The sequence below is a fragment of the Corythoichthys intestinalis genome, chromosome 14, assembly GCF_030265065.1.
Source record: "Corythoichthys intestinalis isolate RoL2023-P3 chromosome 14, ASM3026506v1, whole genome shotgun sequence".
Taxonomy (NCBI): Eukaryota; Metazoa; Chordata; class Actinopteri; order Syngnathiformes; family Syngnathidae; genus Corythoichthys; species Corythoichthys intestinalis.
This window is the reverse complement of record NC_080408.1, coordinates 36851897-36868993: the sequence shown is the minus strand read 5'-3', so window position 1 is coordinate 36868993 and position 17097 is coordinate 36851897. Positions and strand designations below refer to the sequence as shown.

General features: G+C 41.2%; 1 protein-coding gene across 2 annotated transcripts in view; it reads right to left on the bottom strand.

The window, feature by feature from the left end:
• Positions 1-5454: 5454 nt before the first annotated feature.
• LOC130929655 (tensin-3-like) overlaps positions 5455-17097 on the bottom strand; it is a 75170-nt gene continuing 63527 nt past the window's right edge. Inside the window, exons 21-27 of one of the 2 annotated variants that reach the window (XM_057856999.1) lie at positions 13197-13292; positions 10853-10930; positions 10662-10739; positions 7952-8120; positions 7795-7863; positions 7563-7592; positions 5455-7487 (exon numbers count right to left, since the gene is read on the bottom strand). In XM_057856999.1, the coding sequence (XP_057712982.1) occupies positions 7343-7487; positions 7563-7592; positions 7795-7863; positions 7952-8120; positions 10662-10739; positions 10853-10930; positions 13197-13292 (665 nt within the window). In that variant the 3' untranslated portion in view covers positions 5455-7342. The remainder of the gene's footprint in view (positions 7488-7562; positions 7593-7794; positions 7864-7951; positions 8121-10661; positions 10740-10852; positions 10931-13196; positions 13293-17097) is intronic. The other variant, XM_057857000.1, reaches the window with a different exon arrangement.

The following is a 17097-nucleotide window of genomic DNA, read 5'->3' as shown; positions in this document are numbered from 1 at the left end:
CGTTTTCTGCTACAACAAATAATTCTCAACAAAAAGACCTTTCAATCTTTTACGTGCCACCAGCATTTGAAGGTTAATGTCAAACTAAACCTGGAAAGAAATTAAACGTTGTGTATTTAAAATAACCAGCCTTTTAGTTCACTATTTTAATACTAGCATTAAATGCTAGGCGTGTAGATCAAAAATTTGAACGTAAAGTAAAAAAAAAAAAAAAAAAAAAAAAAAAACGATCGAAAGAGATAATAAAAAAACTTCAAAATGATACAAAACCATGTTATTCCGTTGAGAAATAAGGGAGTGAATGATGACTGCCAAGCCTCCCAGTCAAACTGAATTGTACATCTAGGCCATCAATGGCAGGCACAGAGTTAAACAAAAAAATTATGACCATAATTATGAAAACCTGCATATTTCAATATAATAGATTAGGGACTCCAAGGAAGCATCACCTTATTGATGTGGAGAGGTTTGTGTGCCCTAATAATCCTGAGAGCTTTTTTGTCGGGAGCGCTCCTGGTAGGGTCACCCAAAGCTAACAGGTCTCAGGTGAAGGGCTAGACAAAGTATGGTTCACCAAACCCCATGATAACTAGAGGAAGGAAAAACGAGACCATGCTCACGTCTGGAGGCAGGCCTGGACGGAGGGCCCGTCAGCGAGCGCCTGGTGGCCGGGTCTGCCACAGTTGCCTGGAACCGCCAGATTATTCTCCCTGTATTGGGCCCCATTTCCTTGTTGGCCTTTCGAGCCAGAACCAAATCATCCGTGCAATCAGATTCATTTATTTGCGTGACGTGTTCTTTACGAGCAAAGTCACTCTTGTGCGTTGGAAGTCGTCTCTATAACAACAAAGATGGCGACGAATATGTTCCAGTCCGCGGTAAATTCAGTTTTAAATGACCAAAAACACATCGAGTCGCTAAAACCAACAGTCTGTCACGCGCTAGCCATGTTGAATAAATTTCTCCGTTCTCCTCGTATGCTTATTCCCTCAAGCTAGGGTTTCTTGTCGCTTTATCCACGACACGTCTGCCCGTCACTGATTGGTCCACTCTACTGTCTGTTTGCTGTGGCTTGCTCCGCCCTGGGAATTTGATCTGCCGAACGGTCGCCGGACTCTATAGCTGGAACAGCGGTGAGTCTAGTGTACCAGGCAACTGCCACGGGGCCCGGCCAGGCTCAGCCCGAAGAATCAACGTGGCTTTTCCCCACCCCTGTGGGCCCACCACTCGCAGGGCGGACCAATGCGGTTGTGTGCGCTGCCAATTGGGCGGCAGTGAAGGCAGGGAGTGTAGACGGACCAGACCTAGGCCGCAGAAGCTGGCTTTGGGGACGTGGAATGTCACTTCACTGGCAGGGAAGGAGCCAGAGCTTGTGTTGGAGGTGGAGCGCTATCAGTTAGATCTGGTGTGTCTTACCTCCACACATAGCCTCCCTCTGGAACCAAGCTCCTGGACAGGGGTTGGACCTTGTTCTTTTCCGGAGTTGTGTCAGGCGTGAGGCGCCGGGTGGGTGGTGGGGATACTCACAAGCCCCCGGCTGAGCACCGCTGTGTTGGAGTTCATCCCAGTGGATGAGAGGGTCGCCTCCCTACAATTTAGGGTTGAGCGGGGGAAAACTCTGACTGTTGTTTGTGCGAATGCACCTATATAGCAGCTCAGAATCTTCTTGGAGTCCTTGAATGTGGTTCTTCACGGGACCCCTGAAGGGGACTCCATTGTCCTCCTGGGTGACTTTAATGCACACGTTGGCAATGACGGAGACATCTGGAGAGCCGTGATTGGGAGCAACGGCCTCCCTGATCTAAACCCGAGTGGTGTTATGCTATTGGACTTCTGTGTGAGTCATGGATTGTCCATAACTCACACCATAATAACTCACACCATGTTCAAACACAAAGATGCTCATGAGTGTACCTGATACCAGAGCACCCTAGGTCAAAGGTCAATGATCGATTTTGTGATCGTATCGTCTGACCTTAGACCGCGTGTTTTGGACACTCGGGTGAAGAGAGGGGCTGAGCTGTCAACTGATCACCAGCTGGTGGTGCGTTGGGTTCGTTGGCGGGGAAAGCCTCTGGACAGACCTGGTAAGCCCAAACAGGTTGTGCAGGTGAACTGGGAACATCTGGAGGAAAATGCGTGACCTTCAATTCCCACCTCCATAGGAGCTTCTGTCGCATTCCTTTGGAAGCTGAGGACATTAAACCTGAATGGTCCATGTTCAAAGCTTCCATTGCTAAAGCTGCAGTAGAGAGCTATGGTCTTAAGGTCTTAGGTGCCTCAAGGGGCGGTAACCCTCGAAAATGTTGTCCCTGGGGACTCCTGAAACAGGCCCGAAGGACTGCAGCCTCGGCTGTGATGGACGCAGAACATAGGGTGTGGGAGGAGTTCAGAGAAACTATGGAGAAGGACTTCCGGACGGCACCAAAGTTGTTCTGGAGGACTGTCTGGCACCTCAGGAGGGGGAAACGGGAGACCCTCCGAGCTGTTTACAGCAAGGATGGAACACTGTTGACCTCAACTGAGAAGATTTTCAGCCGTTGGAAGCAACACTTTGAGTCCTGAATTCAACTACCCCAACTGACCTGCCCTCTGTTTCAGAGGCAGAGCTGGAGGATGAGAGGGGAATTGACTCAATCTCTCTGGGCAAAGTCACCGAGGGGGTTAAACAACTCTGCGGTGTCAAAACCCCGGGGATTGATGAAATTCGCCCAGAAATGCTGAAGGCTCTGTGTGTTTTGGGGGTGTTTACAGTTTGGTGGGCTGAGGATTGCAACGCTGCTTTTTGCAGATGATGTAGTCCTGTTTGCATCATCAGCCTGTGTCTGCAGCACTCGCTGGACAGGTTTTCAGCCGAGTGTGAAGCGACAGGTATGACAATCATCACTTCCAAAACTGAGGCCATGGTTCTTTGAAGGAAACCGGTGGATTGCCTTCTCCAGGTAGGGAATGAGGTCCTGCCTCAAGTGAAGGAGTTCAAGTATCTCGGAGTCTTGTTCACGAGTGAGGAAACAATGGAGCGTGAGATTGGATGGAGAATCGGGGTAGCAGGAGCTGTATTACAGTCGCTTTATCACACTTTTGCAACGAAGAGGGAGCTGAGCTGAGAGGCAAAGCTCTCCAGCTACCGTTCGATCTTCATTCCTACCCTTACCTATGATCATGAACCATGGGTCATGACCGAAAGGACAAGATCACGGGTACAAGCGGCCGAAATGGACTTTCTTAGGCAGATAGCTGGTGTCTCACTTAGAGACAGGTTGAGAAACATTGCTTTTTGCAAGAGGCTCAGAGTTGATCCGCTGCTCCTTTACGTAGAAAGGAGTCAGTTGAGGTAGGTCGGGAATCTGGTGCGGTTGCCACCAGGCGCCTCCCTAGGGAGGTGTTCCTGACACGTCCAGCTGGGAGGAGACCTCTGGGCAGGCCCAGGACCAGGTGGAGGGATTATATCTTGACACATGCTTGGGAGCGCCTCGGGATCCCCCAGTCAGAGCTAGTTGATGTGGCCAGGGAAAGGGAAGTTTGGGAATCCCTGCTGAAACTGCTGCCCCAGTGACCCGATTCTGGATAAGCGGTTGAAGATGGATGGATGGAGATTAGGGATTGCATATTTTTGCAACCGAGTACCAGTCCGAGTCACCTGATTTTGAGATTATGCCGATAGCCAGTCCCGATCCGATAATGAATGATTTATATATTTATTTATTTATTTTTATCTGAACAAAAGTTCCAAACATATTACTGCACTGTACTTTACACAGGCTTGAGACCATCGGAACCAAACAAATTCATCTTCGTCTCATCAGACCATTTGACATGGTTCCAGTAATCCATGTGCTTTGTTGACATGTCTTCAGCAAACTGTTTGCGGGCTTTCTTGTGTAGTCTTCAGAAGAGTCTTCCTCCTGGGGTGACAGCCATGCACACCAATTTGATGTAGAGTACGGCGTATGGTCTGAGCACTAACAGGCTGACCCCCACCTCTTCAATCTGTGCAGCAATGCTGATAGCACTCTTGTAACATGACACTTTGGAGGGAAATGACAAGCAGTACTCAATTTGGACATTTAGGGATGTACGTATTTGCCATGGGGTGTACTCACTTTTTTTTGCCAGGGGTTTAGATATTAATGGTTATATTTTGAGTCATTTTGAGGGGAAAATAAATTAACTCTATTTATATACTACTACTCTATATAAGCTGCACACAGACTAATTTTCATTGTGTCAAAGTTTCATTTCGTTAGTTTTGTCCCATGAAGATATACTTAAATATCTGCAGAAATACGAGGGGTGTACTCACTTTTGTGATACACTGTATATATATACAGTATATGTATTTATTTATTAAGCCTGGCTGATATTGGAAGAAGTGATATTATTATTATAAATTATACTGCCAAGGCATCACACTTATTTTTTGCATTTTTTCTTAAAGTGCACCAGCATAAAATGTTGGCGCACCCATATTTTTCATTGCATTAACTTTAATGCCATACTTTTAATCACTCTCTATAACATTCATATAATTGATATGAGTCAATCCACTCAAATTCACTCACGCTATGACACCTACGCTGCCAAGAACAGCCTGTGGACAACGAAGATTGACTAAACGATAATTGACACATTTGTACCTTTGATCATAGAGCCACAGAGCCTTCACTCGCCTGATCAAAGCTACAAACCTGTCAATGATGATTAGCTTTAAGTAGCAAACTCCAGCTGCTTGCTGACCAAGAAAAGCAGCAGGAAGGAGAGTGACTGTACACGCATGAAGCAGAAAACATTTTTTTCCCCCCACCCAATCCCCATCCTCTGAAAAATGGCGCGATCGGCCTGGTTTCCGATCATGTGATCGGATCGTGACATCCCTTATAATAAATATATCAAGAAACCTTTTAGGAAATAATTATTATCTTTGGTTATGATTTCAAGGATTAAAAAAAAAAATCTTGATTGTACAATTAATTACAGCAATTACTGGTCAAAAGCTAAACAATAGCATTGACTTCATGTTTTCTTTCTAGAGTTGTTCCCTTATTTTACAGCAGACTCAGTAAGATTGTGTTTTCTTTTCCAATCAATGCATCTTAGAATAATCATTTATTAAAGGGAGGCTTATCTTGGCTTGGATTTGATGTCCTTTTTGTTTTTAACAAGGAAAAATATGTATGTATTATGTATGTTATTATTTATTACGGTGATTTATTAGCAATCAATTAAATAGTTGCAAAATATTTTTACAAAGACGTTTACCAAAATCATTTGTATCCTTTGAACTGTTCAGTGTGTGACGACCAACCCCAACTCGTTTATTGTTTTTTTTTTTTTTTTTTTTTTTTTTGGGGGGGGGGGGGGGGTTTAAAAACTAAGCTTTTTATAGACAGTATTCAGTAATCATCATATGTTATATACTCATTGAGGACAAGAACTAGTGTGCTACTACAGGCTATAGGCTGTGACGAAGACCCCACATGCCCTCCTCTGGCTAACTCTTAACCTATAGGTAACAACAAGTCCACAATTACTTAATTAGTCCTGACACACACAAAAATAAAATAAAAATGAAAAAATTGGGCTCTGTGGATAGATGCTTGTACATCCCTGGAAAATACCTACCACATTTTATTATGATACGTTCACAAATTTCGATTTTTAAATTTTTTTATTTTATTTTATTTAGATTTTTTTTTTTTTTTTAAATGACAGTGTACACACACCCAACAGCAGCATTTGCGTCGACTTGACAGTATAATGTGCTACACTAATGAGCTGGGAGGAGTTCCGATGTCTCAATGAACATTACATTCGTCTCTCTGTATAATACTGCCCCCGGGTGGGGTCTATCATGAAGTAAAATAGCCTCCTCACTCACTTCAGAGACATGTTTGGGTTCAGTCAAAGGTGCAAATGCTTGTCTGGCGACCAGTCCAGATCAGGCTCCAGCTCACACTTGACATAAATGAGAAAAGGTGCTGCATACTGTAAAATGGATGACTAGTGCCAGAGCTAGTAAAAAAGTTTTGTTAGGAAGTTAAGACCGAGATCTCATACAGATGTTTCCTTGTTTATTTACAACAACAATTCTATTTGCATATACAAATAAATTGATACATAGAGGTCCATTATACATGAGGTACAAATACATGTAGCCCTTTTTTACCATTGTGTTAATTGAATAAACAGGGCCTCACAGTGGTGAAATTGGTGGAAACAAAATGGATATTCATCTCCAGTACAGACAGGCGGCGTCTTTCAACACTTTACAAACACTATCAAACATGAAAATATAGATGGATCATTTTTCTCCCGGCATCTTTGAGAGCAGCAGTTTTTAGAGTGTGACTAATCACCTCCCCCTGGGGGGGAATAAGAAGAATTAAGGGGAGGCACAGCAGTTTGACTAGAATAAAGAAAATGTTACTTTCTTGAGGTTAGATATTTTGTTGTTGTTTGAGGGGAGGGCTGGGGTTCTACGATTTTCCACTAAAATAATTTGTTGAGATTTTTTTTTTTTTTACGATAGCGAGGCCTGTTATCTTGAGAAAAATAAATATTGTATTTTACAAATCTGTTTTGCCAACCTCAGTTAAGGAGAAATGAAGTTTTATCAAGGAAACACATTCATAGTGCCTATCCTAACACTATAAAACAGTATTTTTTTTGACAGCATGTTTTAAATTAGCAGCAGTTTGAGAGAAAAATCAGGGACAAACCAACTTTATTAAGGCAATATAGAGATTTGAAAGGGACAGTAATATAGCAGTTTAACTGTTAAAAGAGAGAGAGACTTAAGTCACTCATTTGTTATAGGAGTATTTTTAAAAAGCTTTTCTATATTTTTAAATAGTTCATTGTCTCCCTGCCACATACAAAATTGTGAATGGGGCTATATTTTAGATATACCCTTGCAAAATGACAACACAAAGCAATATGTTTATTAGTGTTTACTTAAAATAATTTTTTGTCGCACTCTTTTTTTTTCATTAAAATGCTGATAGCATTCACACCCCGAAGTTATAGGAAAACTTATAATGCTTAACATGTTTAAGTATGGTTTAAGAAAATTAAAAAAAATATGTTGCATAGATCATAGATGATGCATGATATCTGTCCATAAAAACCTGTTTATATACACACGCACTGCTTTAGCGCATTTTCCACAAATCAAAAAGAAAAAGCATTCATTTAATCAGCAACGTTAATGCCCTTACTCTTTAATATTGAACAAGGAAAACTCATAAATATTAGGGTTTGGTCATGTCATCAATGTTAAGGAGAATTTCATGGCTTTTCACGTCACATTTCAACATTCTCAGTTCTCCAAAAGTTTGTCCTCCTATTTACTCTTAAGTGAGCCGATCATAACCTTGGACACAAAGTTGACGATCGCGCTGGCCGGCTGCTCGGGGTCGTGCTCAGCAAACAGATGGCACACGTTGTCTGTGGAGGTCCCGCTTTTTCTTGCCACAAATCCAAAGATCCTGTGCGAGAGTGGAGAAAATTGTGAGGAAAAACATGGATTGCGGTAAAGAGTTGTGAAGGAATAATGTGTTTACTTTGCTGAGGTGCAGCCGTCCCTTTTCCACCTGTTATCAGAGAAAGGATAACATTATCAGCTGTAAAGTTTTACTCACAAGTACAGTACATGTAATACATCGGACACAAAAGCAGAACAAAATGGACTTTAACAGACATTTTTCTACAGTAGTTTTCAAAACTGTCCAGCTTTTTGAGACAACTGTAATTCTTTGATTTCCACCTTCAGTCTTTCCCGGTAGGCCCACTTACTTTCTATCTTGAGGGTCCAATGCACAAAATATGACTGTGTTGACATTGTAGTGCCTCCTGAAGAATAGCCTACAAGGCAGACAAGTTGTTAATACATACGCCAACAATTATATTATATTGATTGACGTGTGTGTATACAGATTTGTGTTCAACTCACTTCCTCTGGTTATCAGTAAGGGTGATTCCCTGCGAGGACACCTTGAAGTGAACTATTGTGGAAGTTGGTGGAGGGTTGGAACTGAGAGTCAATCCGGTGGCTTTCTGCACCGCTTGGACCCCTGTCAGGGACTCCATGTCCACCGAGCCCAGGTACCACACATTACAGGCTGTAGAAAAACACGAGTGATTATATTTTCATTACCTCTTATATGAGTGATTTTCAGGTTTTATTTACATTTCTTATTTAATGTGTATATCTAAAGTATTCAAAGTACTATTGGATGATTATTTCAGGTGGCAAGTACTGTAGTAGTAGTAGTAGTAGTAGTATGTATTAACACTCATGCCGATATTTTACATGTGCTGACTCTCCACAACCATCAGCACATGCAGTAACCATGACGAAGTAAACAGTGACGCATAAATAATAACCAGGGGTGCACATAAGTGGTCCGCATGCACGCATGCGTACTGGACGTAGACAAACACGCTGGCCCTCAACGGCTTCCATACGCTTTTGCGTACCGATGGCTGACCACTGTATTTGCGGCGGACACGAGAAAATCACTTTTCAAAATGTCAAAGAGGCAGGCCCCTCTGAGTAATTATTTCCGTGTTCCCCCACCCCCGTCAAATAACAGACAGACGACAGAGACGTCACCGGAGCTACCGGAAAAAGGACTTTTGCTGAAAAGTGGCTGCAAGAGGTACCATGGCTAGAAGCAAATGATGCTCGCACGGAAATGTGGTGCAACATTTGCCGTGAGAATCCCAATGTCGTTAATAAGAGCAGCGCATTTTATGTAGGGTCAAAGAATTTTAGCCATCCAAACTTTGAAAAGCACGAAAAAAACAGAGCATGTGGCAATTAAGCAAACTATCGATGCCAGACAGGACCCCACTCGGCCTATGGACAAGTGGCGGAAAAAAGTTATTGAAGAACAGCACCATGCACTGACAAACGTGTTTTGGCTCGCATTTCACAAAGCTAAACATGCACGTTCAATGAGCTCTTATGAGGAGGACATCCCACTTTTACAAAGGCTTGGAGTTAATGTGGGAGCCTCATATGAATGCCCTTTATTTTGAATTAGTGCTTTTATGTTTATTTCTTTACATTTCACTTCAAAGTAATGGCAATTTTGTTGTGCCACTTGATAATCAAGCATTAATTGTTAATATAATTAATTAAAGGTAACTGGCTCTAAGTAAAGCTTGTCATAATTTTATCGCATCAGGTGGGTCAGCTCTCAAACTCAATGAGGACCAACCCACATCTCCAGGTCCTCCTCTGAGAACCTGGGCAAAAAAAATATGTGCACCCCTGATAACAATAATATTACACATTATAAAAGTGTTGGACTAGGCCAATTTAGATCACCTCCACATTACTCCACTGGTCACAATTATTTCTGCATTTTAAAAATATATATTTAAGATATACACCATATTAGGGATGTCCTAATCTGACCACGTGATCAGAAATCGAGCCGACTCCGCCATTTTTCAGAGGATCGGAATTGGGTGAAAAGGATCAGGATGGTAGTATATATATTAAAAAAAAAAAAGTTTTTATGCTTCATGCTCGTACAGCCCTTCCTGCTGCTTTTCTTGATCAACACTGCAGCTGGAGTTTGCTATTAAAGTAACGATTTACAGGTTTGTAGCTTTGACCTGGCGAGTGAAGGCTCTGTAGCTCTACGATCAAAGGCACAATTGTGTCAAGCATCGTTCAATGAATGTTCGTTGCCGTTCTCGGGTGTGAAAAAATATTGAAATGGTGATATATCGTGATACTTTGCATCCCAAAGGGTTATCTATATGCTCATGTCAAGAATCGAGACATCGTTGCCTAGTATTGGCTGCCACTGACGGCCATAGAAATGGGAGGGGCCCGTTTGAAGTGGGAGGTGTTCATTCACTGCCACCCTCCAAGTTCAAACGGATTGGACCGCTACGAGTGATAAACTTACAGCAGAAGGATAAGAGATTGCTTATTTTTCGCCACATTGTGAGCTTTGTATCGAAAATTGTATGATATCGTGAAGTACCAGGAGGTTCCCATCCCTAGTTCTCGGCAGCGTGAGCGTCAAAGCATGAGTGAATTTGAGTGGATTCACTAATATGAATTATATGAATGTTATGGAGAGTGATTAAAAGTATGGCGTTGAAGGTGACGCAAGGAAAAATGTGGGTTCGCCTACATTTTGTGCTGGTGCACCTTAAGAAAAAAAGTTAGGCCCACCATTGCAACCAATGTAAAAAGTAAGTGTGGGCCTTGGCAATTTATATCGTAATGTATATTTTTTTCCAATATCATTCAGGCCTAATTTATGTTTTTTTTGTTTTGTTTTTTTTACTTTGTAAAGGTTATAAAGTAACATCATTTCCCCGAAAGAGCAAGTATTGTAAAAGGTACAGTACTGTAACAACTTTTTTTTTCGGTATCTGATTGGGGCTCTGTTTCGGCAGATTCTCAAAATCAGGTAACTCGGGCTTGGTTGCAAAATTTTGCGACCGGGACATCCCTACACCATACATAGTGGCTGTATTTTTTTTCCTGTAGTTTATACTGGCAGTGGTTGTTTTTTTTGTTTTTGTTTTGTTTTTTAAATTTTATTTAATAGTGTTGTTTGGGTAGATGCTGTGCATGAATTGTGCCACTTGAAGCAAATTTATATTTACTCTTATGTATTCTTAGAAATTACCTGCTCCCTGTTTAAGCAGTTCCGCAGCAGAGTTGGTGACCGACTGAGGCGTGTTCTCCACCACATCTTCGAGAGGATCTAAAAAGCAGAAAAAGGTTTAAATGAAAACTGGAAAATCTACCCTACGAAAAATATTGATTCACACAATATTCTATCAGAATGAGACTGAGACATCATGTGTGTGTGTTTACCTCTGTCGGGTATGATGAGTTTACACGGCAGGGCCAAGGGAGTTATTGAATGTTGGCAAACCAGTGCAGTTAAACTTCCTGTTAGACAAAACTTTGGTTAGTTAAAAAATACAAAGGGAATTTGATGCTTTATGAGTACACCGGTTTTTGTTTTTTTAAATACTGCTGGCTCCTATATTCCTACAATGTGGAGCAGGTCATTATTTACCATTTGCTTTAAAGGGATCCACGGATAGAAAGGCTTGTAGTTCTTAAAAGATAATCATTATTATGAGTTAAAATAATTTGATATTGAAACCCCTCTTGGTGTTTTCGGTTTTATACAATTTGTAAAATTAGTTAACTAGTAGGTCGCCATTGTTGTTGACGTCACAGGGCGGTGACGTCACATGGTTACGCTGCATGACTTACAGAGTATGACTCTAGCGACATATACAGTACATGTCATCTGTTCAACCCTTTCAATTTGAACCCGAGAGGAACATTAATGACCATGAGAGCACTGCCGATATTTTACAAAACGAGCAGCAAACGCAAAATTAACAGGAAAGATGAGGATGAGACGTGACGAAACTAGGGAAAAAAACTGTTCTGCCAAAATGTGCTACACAGGCGAAATGTCCGACAAGAGGCAAATTTGACCCCCAAAGTACTATCGTGCGCTTTCAGCTTGTTTTGTTTCGATGCATACAGACAGAATATACTAAAGATGTCTTAAGAAAGTACTTAAACGTAGTCATATCATATAAGGGTGGTTTAAATACGCTACGTGACTGATGTGGTCAACAGATCAACAATCTGCAATCAACAAGCTACCACAAGAAAACTCAATGCCTAAAAGAATGAGAGGGAAACACATGCAAAAAGTTTTTTGAGGAAATCAAAAGATAATAAAAAAATCAATATAAACTAGGGCTGTCAAAATTATCGCGTTAACGGGCGATAATTAATTTTTTAAATTAATCACATTAAAATATTTGAGGCATTTAACGCACATGCCCCGCTCAAACAGATGAAAAATTACAGCAGTGTCATGTCCAGTTGTTACTTGTGTTTTTTAGTGTTTTATCGCCCTCTGCTGGTGCTTGGGTGCGACTGATTTTATGTGTTTCAGCACCATGAGCATTGTGTAATTATTGACATCAATAATGGCAAGCTACTAGTTTATTTTTTTGATTGAAAATTTTACAAATTTTATTAAAACGAAAACATTAAGAGGGGTTTTAATATAGAATTTCTATAACTTGTACTAACATTTATTTTTTAAGGACTACAAGTCTTTCTATCCATGGATGGATCACTTTAACAGAATTTTAATAAACTAATACAGTACTTATGTACAGTATGTTGAATGTATATATCTGTCTTATCTTTCCATTCCAACAATAATTTACAGAAAAATATGGCATATTTTATGGATGGTTTGAATTGTGATTAATTACGATTAATTCATTTTAAAAATTTTTAATCTTTTGACTGCCCTCATATAAACACAAATAGTAAGTACCCGCTGCTTTTAACCGATGTGCACATGCGTTGGACGTCTCGCCGCGTAGAAGGAATTGGAGTAACACGGTAGTGTTCGTCTTGTGACGGTGACAAACTACATCATCACCTGAGCTTCCATTGCGCCCATAAAACATGGCGCCCTCTGTAGTTCAAAACATGTACTAAATTATAGATTTTTAAATCAATGGCAATATTTTATGTATTTCTAATAACATATTGTAGTAAAAGAGAATAATTGTGGCTTATTAGAGCCTGTAAGTCTTTAAGTCAGAGGTTCCCTTTACAAAGATTTTTTTTAACTGTCATGCAGTGGTGTAAGATGCAGGAAACAAATTTAGCTAATATTTATACATTTTATTTATAAAGCAATTTACTGGCACTCAGATTCATTTTAATTGTCTTTAAGCCATACGAAATCATTACGGCATCATGTTGATTAAAAAAAAAAAAAAAAAAAAAAAAAAAAAAAAACGAGAAATCCCGGATTGTAAAACGCACTAGTGGACAGCAGAGGGCAGCAACATGCATGGATCAATCGGTTGTCACAAATTTGAAAAGCAGCCAAATGATGTCACTCTTCTAATCCAGGGGTTTTCAACCCAGTCCTCAAGGCACACTGTGGGTCCTGGTTTTTGTTCCAGCCGATCCAGCAGAGACAGTTGAACCAATGAGGCTTCTGCTAAAACAAGCCACACCTGACTGCAATCAACTGATTGCACTTGTAAAACACCAGATTGGGGAAAAAGTGTTGTCATCTTGTTTGGTAAGAATGAAATCCTGCACCCACAGTGTGCCTTAGTGGAATAGGTTGGGAACCCCTGTTCTAATCACTCACCAAAATAGGGCTCATTGGGGCAACCCTTCAAGCGAACACCCTTCTGTGTGCACTCAATCAGGAAGTGGCGCACTAATTCATTGGTGAGATCTCCGCCTGACAAACACAAACACACAAAACAAGATCATTACCTCATCACAATTGTCTGTGGCCTGTTTTAGCATATTTGAACTGACTCAATTTGGAGCAAAACAGCAGCTCCCGCCAAGCGGGCTGGGCAATTCCCCAAAACACATGATGTTGCTCTCACTTGTTAGATGAATGGGATTATGATTTCACAGAAGCGCCACGGAGGGGGCAGGAGCGGCAGTGGAATGTCTCGACACAAAGGCTCGGAGAAAGACCTGCTCCTTAAGACGGGTTGGGTTTCACACTAATAAGGAGCCACAATGAGTTAAGCTGAGAGTACGAAGGGGGGGACCGTGTCATGATGTCACCACAGGTGCCTCTGCGGAACGATAGGATGATGGTAAACAAAAGGGACAGGTGTGTGTGTTTGGGGGCTTCAAATAAGCAGTTGCCAGAAAGGTATGTCCCTATACTTGGTGCAGTTATGACCGAAAAGGGATTCTATTTTGATGCACACAGCGGGTATTGTCTCAGAGAAACGATGACATGCAACTAGGGTTGTGAGAAAATATCAAAATGGTGATATACTGTGATACTTTGTATCCCAAAAGGTTATCGATATGCTCCTGCAAGAATCGAGATAAACCATAGTTTCCGGACTACAAATCACACCTGAGTATAAGTCACACCAGTGATAAAATGTCTAACGAAGAGAAAAAAAACATATATAAGTCGCACCGGAGTATAAGTCGCATTTTGGGGGGAAATTTACTTGATAAAATCCCACACATAGAACAGATATGTCATCTTGAAAGGCAGTTTAATATAAAAATACAACAGAGAACAATACGCTGAATAAGTGTACAGTCGGATGTTACATGATGCATGAACAACGAAATGCGAATATACTGTCCTCACCAGGAAGCTACGGCTTGGTCCTGGCTATTCAGCGAGCTAAACTCCCAAATGACGGTGCTGGACGTCCATATAATTTGCTGAATCAATTTCGTCCTCGATACAAAACAGGTTCGCATCAACGTAAATAAATGATAATTAGGTGCTATGACAGCAATGACAGCTAGCTTTAGCACATCATTCAAACAACCACACAACTGGCTCTAAGTGTGCGATTGCGGGTGGAAAACACAACAACAACAACAGAAGAGATGATCCACACAGGCGTTGCCTCTGCAGAGATATTTTACAAGCATAAACAATGAATGTAGGTTCGCAGCTATGTCTCTCTCCCTCTCTCTCTCTCTCTCTCTCTCTCTCTCGCCCACTCGCTCAGAGACGCTGCGTAGCTGTCCGTCTTCTTCTGGCGTGTGAGCGCTCTTCTTCGCGTAAACCAGTGCGAGTTCGCCCCCACGTGGGCGTGAAAGCGCCACAAACTAAAAGCATGCATTTCAATATAAAAAAAGTCAATAATACAATTGAACACACATTGCCAAAGGCAGAACGCGAACGGGGCCATAGCTATTAAGAGTTATTGAAATAACTATAGCATAAAGAACATGCTAAGAAGTTTACCAAACCATCAGTGTCACTCCAAAACACAAAATAACATGTGAAATCATGTGCCCATGTGAATCATAGGCTACGTTCATACTACAGGTCTTAATGCACGAATCCGATTTTTTGTCATATCCGTTTTTTTGGCGTGCCCGTTCAGACTGCCTTTATCCATTGAGACCGTTCAAGTATTACGCATGCGCACTAATTCGCAGTCCGACACGCGCTAAGCAAGAAGACCCGCATGCGCAGAACCATCAAAACAAATGACAGACGTCATCCGTCATTCCAGGGACATCATATTTTGCTTTTCAAAAGGTGGACACAAATAACAGACATAAATAATGCCCGTTTAGGCTTATATTCAAAGTTTATATGGATCGATAGCATGCACGCACTGTCCGTGCACGTCACACACACATACGGGCAGTTTGTCCCGACTCTCGGCCGTGGAAGCAATGTTGAAATATTGCTCACTTGGAACAGAGAGAAAACTGAGCATTCTCAGGCTTATCCTCAACCCATTTTTATTTTTTATGACTGTTTTCAAGCTCAGCCATTCCTCAAACGCCGTGTTCACTGCAAGCTAGGCGCTAATAACGCACAGGTGCATCGCTACGGTAACGACTCTCTTGCTATTTGATGACGTAATTGCTGCATTAAATCCGATTTGCGGGACTGGACAGTACAGACCGCCGCGACAGTCTGGAAAAATGTGGCCCAGATCGGATTTAGACCACATACGAAAGTGACCCAGATCGGATTTGAAATGGTCCCGTTCTATGCGACTTGTCACCTTCAGACCGTCAAGTTAATGCCTCACTCGAGTCGGAAAAACACGAAAAAATCGGATTCGTGCATTAAGACCTGTAGTATGAACGTAGCCATATTGTGTTAATAATTTCACACATAAGTCGCTCCTGAGTATAAGTCACACACCCTGCCAAACTATGAAAAAAAACTGCGACTTATAGTCCGAAAAATACGATAGTTTTCGAAAGGTGTCAATGTCTTAAAAATAAATAAATAAATAAATAAATAATTAAAATAAAATAAAATAAAATAAATGTCAAAAAGAAAAACCGACAAGTTGCTACCAAAATCTTCCACCATAATAGTGTCTCAGTTAACTCTAAGGCTGCATTGACTGTGCTCGACGCCCAATCCATTTAGACTGGGAACGTATGTTCATTCGAAACCAGAGCATTCATAGTCATTCTGCCCTATTTTCAGGGCATTTACAGGTCACTTGCTGTTCATTTTAGGGCATTTCCAAGTCATTTCCTGTTGAGTTTGAGTCACTGCCTATTCATCTATTCATTTGGGTGATTCCCAGGTCACTTCCTGTTCTGTAACACAAAATAAACGGGAAGTGACCCATAAAATACCCCTAAATCAACAGGAAGTAACTGAAAATCAACAGGCAAATGACCTTAAAGGGCCCCAAATTACCGTAATTTCCCGAATATAACGCACACTTTCCCCCCCCCCAAGATCAACTTGTAAAATCACGGTGCGCATTATAAAGGGGTACATAAAGTACGTGACGTCACCATTTTGTTTCGGTAATACTTCACTCTGATTGGCCGAATGATTTCGTCTGTGTTAAATTCTGCTTTTTCACTCTTCATCAAGCTCAGAATTTAGTTTCTTGAACTCATTTGAGTCAACGTTTATTGCAGCTCCGCAACTCGGACCATAACAAACGTAACAACACAGACCTCTTGTGTGTTTCCGTCAACTATATCTGTTCCTCGGGAAACTCAAACCCAAATAACAACAGTTCGTATTGTTCCTGTCGTGTCGACAGGGATGAGCTCTCAGATTTCCGACTTATGTTCTCGCTTTCATTTTACCGTATCAATCCATGGAAGAAACATTTATTCATCATGATGAAACGAGCAAGTTACACAGCAGCCTTTAAAAGAAAAGTCACATCAGTTTTGTTTTCTCCTAGATTCTGGTAAGTTGGAGAGGTTGTTAAATCTTATTATTACCGTAAATATTGTCAGTTTATGGTAATGTTTTGAACTACCAATATGCAATGCTTGTGCTGTGTTTCACCAGTCAATAAAATGATATTTCTGTATCTGTACACAAGCTCTGTTCTCTTGTATTCTTCTATTTATTGGTGCTAAAATTAGGGTGCGCTTTATAAACGGGTCCAATAATTTCCCCTAGATTTTACAAGTAAATTTGGGGTGCGCAATATACACAGGTGCGCCTTATGTTCGGGAAATTATGGTACCTCATTCCCTGGCGTTGGATGCCACTGACGGCCATAGATGTTCAATCTGTTTGAAGTGGGAGGGATGTCAGC